The 8,653-nt window shown below is 40.6% G+C and overlaps 1 protein-coding gene across 6 annotated transcripts; it reads left to right on the plus strand.

Moving 5' to 3' along the window:
- Positions 1-1,254: 1,254 nt before the first annotated feature.
- Positions 1,255-7,540, plus strand: crebzf (CREB/ATF bZIP transcription factor). 6 transcript variants are annotated; one of them, XR_013888037.1, is made up of 5 exons: positions 1,255-3,079; positions 3,338-3,413; positions 3,749-3,816; positions 4,030-4,122; positions 5,949-7,540. XR_013888037.1 is itself a non-coding variant. In XM_080197059.1 (3 exons), the coding sequence occupies exons 1-2, from the start codon at positions 2,349-2,351 to the stop codon at positions 3,381-3,383; spliced, it is 777 nt and encodes a 258-aa protein (XP_080053185.1). In that variant the 5' UTR covers positions 1,255-2,348; the 3' UTR covers positions 3,384-3,413; positions 3,749-7,540. The 6 variants fall into 6 exon arrangements, 2 of the variants coding, with proteins under 2 accessions (XP_080053185.1, XP_080053186.1); XR_013888036.1 differs by having other exon boundaries at positions 3,749-4,122; XR_013888035.1 differs by having other exon boundaries at positions 4,030-7,540.
- Positions 7,541-8,653: the final 1,113 nt, after the last annotated feature.

Genomic DNA, 8,653 nt, shown 5'->3' on the forward strand with positions numbered 1-8,653 from the left:
ATGTTCCAGAGACCAACTCTAAAGTTTTACTTAACTTAAAGCTGTGTGATTGCTACCTGGAACAAAGCATCTCGGTGACTATCCTCTTTCCTGATGCCCTGTAATTTCTATGCTTGGACTCCAGTTTGACAACTGAGTTAAGTTTCTCTGAGCTGCAGACACCATGCACAGATGTGGACCAGATAAGGATCAGAAGGTTTCCTTGTGAACTAGATGGATTTTTACAACAATCGATTTAATTAAATTTAAATTCCATTAGCTGCCATGGTGGGATTTGAACCCTTGCCCCTAGAGCTTTAGCTTGGGCTTAGTCATTAGTAGTATACCACCATCTTCCCCAACGAGAGTTAGCAACTAGAGCTGAGGAACTACAATCAACTGCTCAGTCAAATTTCTATGGTTAAACAGGTTGTGAATAGAAACCTGATGGTCCGAGCTATTGAAGGTGAAAGCCAATCAGGTTGCAGATGGGTCCAAGGATGTATTGGTGTGCACTTTCATTTTCTATGATATTCTGCAGCTGCCACATCTATCTGGTTGCTTGAAGTAATGACTACTTAGCACTCTGCAGGATTCACTCCAGGTGTGATTCTATTGACCAAATAGGAAGTTCTTTCGACAGCCCAATGAGTAAACAAACTAAAATTAACTTCGGGACAAATTAAGAGGGGCAGCCCCCCAAAAAGGAAGGGGGGGATGGCCCGAACAGAAACCAAAATCCAAAGGAAACTTAAAACATTAAATCAAAATGTGATTATCAGGGTCTATAACACACCTCAGCCCCTGCGTATTGACCAACTAGGAATCCTTTATTGAAATGAACTTTATTTAACAAGTTTAACTAAACAAATAGAAATAATTAAATCAAATAGAGAGTTAGCTAAAAGATAGAAGAATGACAGAAGGAATAAATGGACCATTTTCAGTTTGGCAGATTGTTAATGATCAGGTACCACAAGAACCAGTGGTGGGGTATCAGCAATTTACAATCTATGTTCTTAATAAGGACTTAGAAATAAAGGGACAAAATTCAGTGTATTACCTTACTGCTAATGCTCCTGGCTCTGCAGGATGTTGGGGTCCACACAAACCTTTCTCCAGTTTGACTTTCTGAGGATCCATTCTCTCCCTCCCATTCCCAATCCTTATTTATCAACCTATCATTGAAATCTCATTCTCTCCCCTTCTTTCTGAGCCTACACATCTCAATTTCTTCACCACCACCCCTCCCCTCCCCTCCCCCCAAGTCCCATCTCCCCCCAAATTCCTTCCTCTCCTCTGTTCCTGCAATCTCCCTATTAAGTCTTCCCCTGGAGAACATGCCCCTGTCTACATCAACAGTGATGAAGTGGAAATGGTCGAGAACCTGTCCTGGTCCCTCCAAGCTGATGCTATCATCAAGAAAGCCTACCAATGCCTCTGCTTTCTCATGAGGCTGAGGAAATTCAACATGTCTGTTATGACTTTCACCAGTTTTTGTAAATGCACCATAGAAAGCATCCGTTCTAGATTGGTATGGCTCCTGTTCTGACCAAGACCTTGGGAAACTACAAAGGATTGCAAATGTAGCCCAGACTCTCACTCAAACCAGCCTCCCATCCATTAACTTCATCTACACTTCCTGCTGCCTTGGAAAAGTAGCCAGCATAATTAAGAATCCCAAGCACGCGGGACATTCTCTATTCCACCTTTTTCTGCTGGTGAATACAAATTTCTGTGATCACGCACCAATCCACCCAAGAACGGCTTCTTCCCTGCTGCCATCGCCTAGCAGATATTAAAATGATCTTTCTCTATCCTTAACTATGATTGTAACACTATATACTGCACTATATTTCCTTCTGCCCATGTACTCTATGCTTTGTCTGTGTAGCGTACAAGAAACAATACTTTTCACTGTATCCCGATCCATATGACAATGGTAAATCAAATCTTCTTGAGCTCCAATCTTCAGTTCCCCGACTCTCTCTCTCTACCTGATCCCTCCAGTTCTTGCGGGTCAAACCAAGTAAACAAACTTAAATTACGTTCGGACAAAGAAAAACGGGGCAGCTCCCCAAGAGGGGGAACAGCGCGAATGGAAACAAAAAGTACAAAGGAAACTTAAGACGAGTCGAATCAAAATGTGATTATCGGGGTCTATAAGGCACCTCAGCCCTGTAGTGCACAACGGGCACAGAAATCCCTCCAGTCCCCTCTCCATCTCCCTGATTTCAGACGCTGTCTAAATGCACTGTGTTGTTGTAGTGATTTCCGGTTCCGCTGGCTCCTTGAAGACTTTGCATGCGGGTGGCACTTAACGGTTTTCAAGCTCGTGGCCGGTTACGGAGGCTTAACCGGTGGCGGCCATGTCTGAAGATCAGAGTGAGGCCCGGAACCCGGCGACTTCCCACATTAATCAGTCGGAAAAGGACCTGCTATTTTTTGGGGGTACAGATCTCGACCTTTGGGACTTCGACTTGGTTGAACTCGAGGACGGTGACCTGGCATTTCCCAGCTTTAACGATGTCGCACTGAGGCCGCCAACGCCGGAACGTAGCCACTGTGTGGGATCCAGTGGGCGTGAGACGGTCCTCGGTTCGGGGCCCCCGGATGCGGCAGTTCCCGGCCTCCAGGGCCAGCCATCCCGCCACAGTTTACCCGCGAGGAACAGGAACGCTGCGGCGACGGCAGCCCGCTTAAACCGGCTGAAGAAGAAAGAGTATGTGAGCGGCCTGGAGCTGCGCGCCAGTGGCTTACAAGCCGAGAACCAGGAGCTTCGGTCCGAGAACCAGAGGCTGAGCCGGAAGGTGGACGAGTTGCAGGGAGAGGCCCGTTACCTGCGAGCCGTGCTCGCCAACCAGAGTAGCCTGGCGCGGCTATTGAACAGGTTGAGTGGCCTGGACGGTATGAAGCTGAGCTCGTCCCTTTGCAGAGACACCCAAGGTCAGGATCACGACTACGCGATTCCCGGGAAGCGGATGAAATCAGAAGAGGAGGAAAGCGCCACGGGAGGAGTTTGTCTGCATGTGGATCAGGGCCACGTTTCGATTGAATTCTGCTCCAGGTGTGCACAAAGTGCATCATCTTCGCTCAAAATGTAGGGTCAAGTTGTTGCCATTTAACGTTATTTTGTTTTCCCTTTTGACGACCATTTAACAGGAACAAAGGACCAGTGTAATGTATGTTGCTCAAAAGAAACGTAAACTGAAATTGGGACATAAATGTTGGACGGTGGAAGGAGAAACTTTTTTCTGATTAAATGATGTTTATTTCATGAATGCATTTTTAAAAGTATACAGACTTGAACGTGTTGGCAATGTTGAAATTACAAGTTACTGCTTACATCTTTTGACAGTTTCTTTTCTAGGTGTTTCCCTGCCATACTGGATGGTTGGGTTTGAAATGGACTAACATAACCTCTTCACAATGTGGTAAGGATCATAGTCATTTGTATATTTGAACGTTAAAATAATTAACTAAGGCTATTTGAATAAGTGCAAATATGTTTGTGAGGGATTGATGTGACCAAGTCCCCTAAAATGGTTTGGCTTTGTATTTGTCTAACGTTGAATTGGTCTTTTTGTTCGTACTGTAAGGTGACAAGAGTAAACAGTTGTGTTTTACTGTCATGTGTTTAAAAGATATTGCATCATATAACATGTTTTATCTTAGATAATTTTACTGTATTATTTGTCTGCTCTTAGTAAAATATCACTTATTACAAAATACATTTTATTTAGCACCCTTATTTTTCTTTATACTTAAGTGAATACTTCTCTGGAAGTTGAAGAGTGATGGAACCAGCTGTTGGCCTCATTCCCCTTTATATTAAAGGTAGTATATAAGAAATAATGGATTAGATGCTAATTAATGTATCAATTTGAAATTTACAATGACGTAACATTTTCATGCAACATAATGCATATATATTGTAATTTGTTTCTATGGAAAAAGCTGAATTTTTTCATGTAGATTATTCTGTTGAAATAAACTTTTCTGTTTTTTTTGTTGCAAACATGATTTACATTTAAAGTTCTTTCTGTTTAGTGCTTCAAGATGACCTTCGTTGGTACAGTATACAGTATTACAACATGGGTGGAAGCTTTACGTACCCTTTGAAGAAATGCTCAATATATATAGGTCACTTGCTGAAGTATTATATTTTTTATAGGAAATAAATTAGTAAATTGTGACCCAATTTGCCTTGAATAGATAAGAGTTCAGTGCAAAAAAGTCTTAGTAATATTCAACAAATGATAGATTACAAAAACAAAAAATGCTGGAAAAACACAGCAAGTCAGGCAGCATCTGTGGAGAGAGAAGATAGAGTTAATGTTTGAGTCCGTGTGACTCCTCTGCAATATATTGTTATTTTCCATTTTGTCAATAAATAACACACACCTTGCAGATTAACTTGAATCATGACCAAGATGATTTATTCAGCATAAAGATACTATTAAATGTGCAGCAAATTATCTTCAACAGCTATAAGATTTTAAATAAAAATATTCCTTAATAACCAACTGATTAAATTTGTTGCTTTCTAGTACATGTTTAAATGGATTGTATTTCCAATTAATAGTTAAGTGTGATGTTGTCTGGAGTTGTACAATATTAAAAAAAATTCTCCAGTGCTGTAAAGCGAAGAGGTTCCTTATTCCCAGATAAGTTTCCCATTAGTTTTAAAGTATTTGTTTAATCCATGTTTTAAAAACTGATATTTGGAACACTTATAACAATGCTTAGTGGTTGCCTATCTTCTTTTTATATTTGTTTTTGGGATATGGGCAATATTGGCAAGGCTGTTGCTCTGACAGCATTACAAATCAACCTTATAATACACTGAAAAGACCTGCTAGTTCATCTCACCTGTCCCATATAGTTGTGATTGCCCTATTCATCATGATGGCGACTCTCCTCCCTTCCCCACATTAATCTTCCAAGAGAGATGAAAATCCAAGTAAAACTTAAGCTTGGCAGCTGGTGGGAACATAGAATTTAGAAAATTCTATTCTGATTCTGCTGGGCTAGCAGATAACATTGACCCTAATTAATATTACAAAGATGTATATATTCAATGCGTTAGAACTCCATTGCAATTTTGCATTGTTACCTCCCGAATGAGAGGATCTTCAACTATAAATGAATCCATCTCTTGAAGGATTGCACTGAGCCAATGTTCACACTATTGATAACTTGTTCTATTGATCCACTATTCTCTGGAAACAAACTGTCTAGCAAACAATGTAACCTGTAAGCATATAATTTGGGAGGAATTGTATGAGGTCAAGTTGGCTAGGATGGCTCTTTCGTTTCTGATGGATTTAAGTGAACCACTTGGATTTTTACAATGAACTTTCACTGCTAAGATTTCTAAATTGCTTATCCATTACCATAATTAGTGGGCTCCTGTTGTCATTGTCTTGATATTTTCAACCTTTTATAGCCAAATTTTTGTATGACACTAAACAGAACAGGAACACTTGCTTATGAATGTGAAATAACAGCTGATAATCTGAAAGAGAAATGTATTTTGCTAGTCAGTGACAATGAAATTTTGAGCTAATAGTAAATTCCATCTATGCAAGAGTTTTTTAATGTTATATTAGTGTAATCACACGTTCCAGGCAAGTTTATCCTTAATTACTTAATTACTTAGATGATTAAAACTAGCATGGTAATTTAAACTTAATGCTGTTTAATATTGTTTTGTATCACTTATTCTTGGGTGTATTTTTAAATTACAGAATGTATCAGTAGTTTCAGCTCACAGTGCTTAATAATTGGTACAATATTCAGAATTGCCTCAGTTTGAAGGGCAGTTTATATGTTAGTGTGTAGGTTATTTTTGGTTAACACCCTCTAAGAAACATCTTCAGTGATTTGGATTTCTCCATTAAGTTGTTTTTGTTGAATCTATTCTTAATTAGCATTGGTATTAACACTCTTCTGTTTTTCCATAACAGCCAAGTATTATCTCTGACCTGGAACAGAATGGTACCAGTTCTTCTTCATTTCACAGGATTATAAATGATCTTTTTAAATTATTTTTCAAAAATATTACCTGAGCTTGTATGAGCCACATTTTTCTTCACTATTGTACTATCTTCACTATTAAAGAAAAAAAACTCCAATGTTTCAAGTGCATACTACAACCTCAAGATCATACTACAACCTGTGCTGATCGCAACCTGGCAAATTTGCTTTATTTATTGATTTTTCTTGTTTCAATTTTATCTAATGTAGTGCTGGAAGGAGCTGTTTGAGCACTTTTACCTTCTTTGTGAATAAAGCAGAAACCTCCAGTTTCAAAATTTGCTGTGAAATTTCACCATTAGCAAATGCAGCCCAACATGAAACAAAATATTTAGGGGGTAAAATCATCTTCAAAAGTCATATGGCCATTACATTTGATGTAATCAACAATGGCAAACTTTTGGTTTATATCCTACTGCAAAATTGGTAACGTTACACGTGGTAGTAAACTTTGTCAGGGTGGTGGTCAATATGCTGGAAGGCCAAAGGCAACCCAGCTTCAGCTGTTTGTGGAAGCCCTGGTCAGATTTAAATAAAGGCAATCCACTTCCAAAAGGTGCTGGCCGGCTAGAACATTGACAACTCCTTTAGTTCCAGGAGTTTTGTGGGGAACGTAGATGAGCTGAAGGCATGAATTGACACGTGGAAATATGACATTATAGCCATTAGTGAAACTTAGCTACAGGAGGGGCAGGCCTAGCAGCTCAATGTTCCAGGGTTCTAATGTTTCAGGCATGATAGAGGCAGAGGGAGTAGCATTATCGGTCGGGGAAAATGTTACAGTAGTATTCAGGCAGGATAGATTAGAGAGCTTGCCTACAGAGGCCCTATGGGTGGAGCTGAGAAACAGGAAGGGCATAACCACATTAATTGGGTTGCATTATAGACCACCCAGTAGTCAGCGAGAATTGGAGGAGCAAATCAGCAGAGAGATAGCTGACAACTGCAAGAAGCAGAAAGTTGTGATAGTAGGGGATTTTGATTTTCCACATATAGATTGGGATTTGCATACTGTTAAAGGTCTAGACGGGGTAGAGTTTGTTAAATGTGTTCAGGAGAATTTTCAACAGTATATAGGAGGTGCCAACTAGAGAGGATGTGATACTGGATCTCCTATTGGGAAATGAGTTAGGGCAGGTGATGGATGTGAGTGTGAGGGTACACTTTGGATCAGTGATCATAATGCTATTAGTTTCAACCTGATCATGGATAAGGATAGATCTGGTCCTCGGGCTGAAGTTCTGAACTGGAAAAAGGCCAAATTTGATGAAATGAGAAGGGATCTGGGAAGTGTGGATTGGCACAGGCTGTTCTCTGGTAAGGATGTAAATGGAAAGTGGGAGTTTGTATGTTCCTGTCAGGATTAAAGGCAAAGTAAATAGGGATAAAGAACTTTGGTTCTCGAGGGAGATTGTAACACTGATTAAGAGGAAGAGAGAGTTGTATGAAATGTACAGGCAGCAGGGAACAGATCAACTGCTTGGAGTATAAAAATGCATGAAGCTACTTAAGAGGGAAATCAGGAGGGCTAAAAGAAAGCATGAGGTTGCTTTGGCAGACAGTGAAGGAAAATCCAAAGAGCTTCTGTAGGTATGTTAGGAGCAAGAGGATAGTGAGGGATAAATTTGGTCCTCTTGAAGACCAGAGTGGTAGACTGTGTATGGAACCAAAAGAAATGGGGGAGATACTAAATGGGTTTTTTGCATCCGCATTTACTGAGGAAATGGGCATGGAGTCTACGGAAATTGGGCAAACAGGTAGGGAGGTCATGGAACCGTTACAGATTAAAGAGGAGGTGGTGCTGGCTGTCTTGAGGCAAATCAGAATGGATAAATCCCCAGGACCGGACAGGATATTCCCACAGACCTTGAGGGAGGCCAGTGTTGAATTTGCAGGGGCCCTGGCTGACATATTTAAAATGTCAATATTCACAGGGGAGGTGCCAGATGATTGGAGGATGGTTCATGTTCTGTTGTTTAAAAAAGGTTCCAAAAGAAATCTGGGAAATTACAGGCCATTAAGTTTGATGTCAGTGGTTGACGAGTTATTGGAAGGTGTGATAAGGGATAGGATCTGCAAATATTCGAATAGAGATGTATGGGATTGTGGGTAATCTAGGAAGTTGGATCAGGAATTGGCTATCAGATAGGAGACAGAGGGTGGTGGTGGATGGTAAATATTCATCATGGAGTGCAGTTACGAGTGGTGTGCCTCAGGGATCTGTTTTGGGGCCACTGTTGTTTGTAATTTTTATTAATGATCTGGATGAGGGTATAGTTGGGTGGATTAGTAAATTTGCTGATGACACCAAAGTTGGAGGTGTGGTAGATTGTGAGGAAGGGTGTCATAGTCTGCAGGGAGACTTAGATAGGTTGCAGAGCTGGGCCGAGAGGTGGCGGATGGAATTTAATGCGGAGAAGTGTGAGGTAATTCACTTTGGTAGGAGCAACAGATGTGTCGAGTATAGGGCTAACGGGAGGACTTTGAATAGTGTGGATGAACAGAGGGATCTAGGTGTGTGTGTACATAGATCCCTGAAAGTTGGGAATCAAGTAGATAAGGTTGTCAAGAAGGCGTACGGTGTCTTGGCGTTTATTGGTAGGGGGATTGAATTTAGGAGTCGCAGTGTAATGTT

The sequence above is a fragment of the Carcharhinus amblyrhynchos genome, chromosome 10 (assembly GCF_965287045.1).
Source record: "Carcharhinus amblyrhynchos chromosome 10, sCarAmb.v2.hapA, whole genome shotgun sequence".
NCBI lineage: Eukaryota > Metazoa > Chordata > Chondrichthyes > Carcharhiniformes > Carcharhinidae > Carcharhinus > Carcharhinus amblyrhynchos.

What these genes read in the sequence shown, in the direction of transcription:
- crebzf (XM_080197059.1), top strand. Translation starts at nt 2,349, where the DNA reads ATGTCTGAAGATCAGAGTGAGGCCCGGAACCCGGCGACTTCCCACATT. An exon ending in GCATCATCTTCGCTCAAAAT is followed by an intron (nt 3,080 to 3,337) that starts GTAGGGTCAAGT and finishes ATCTTTTGACAG; the next exon opens with TTTCTTTTCTAGGTGTTTCC.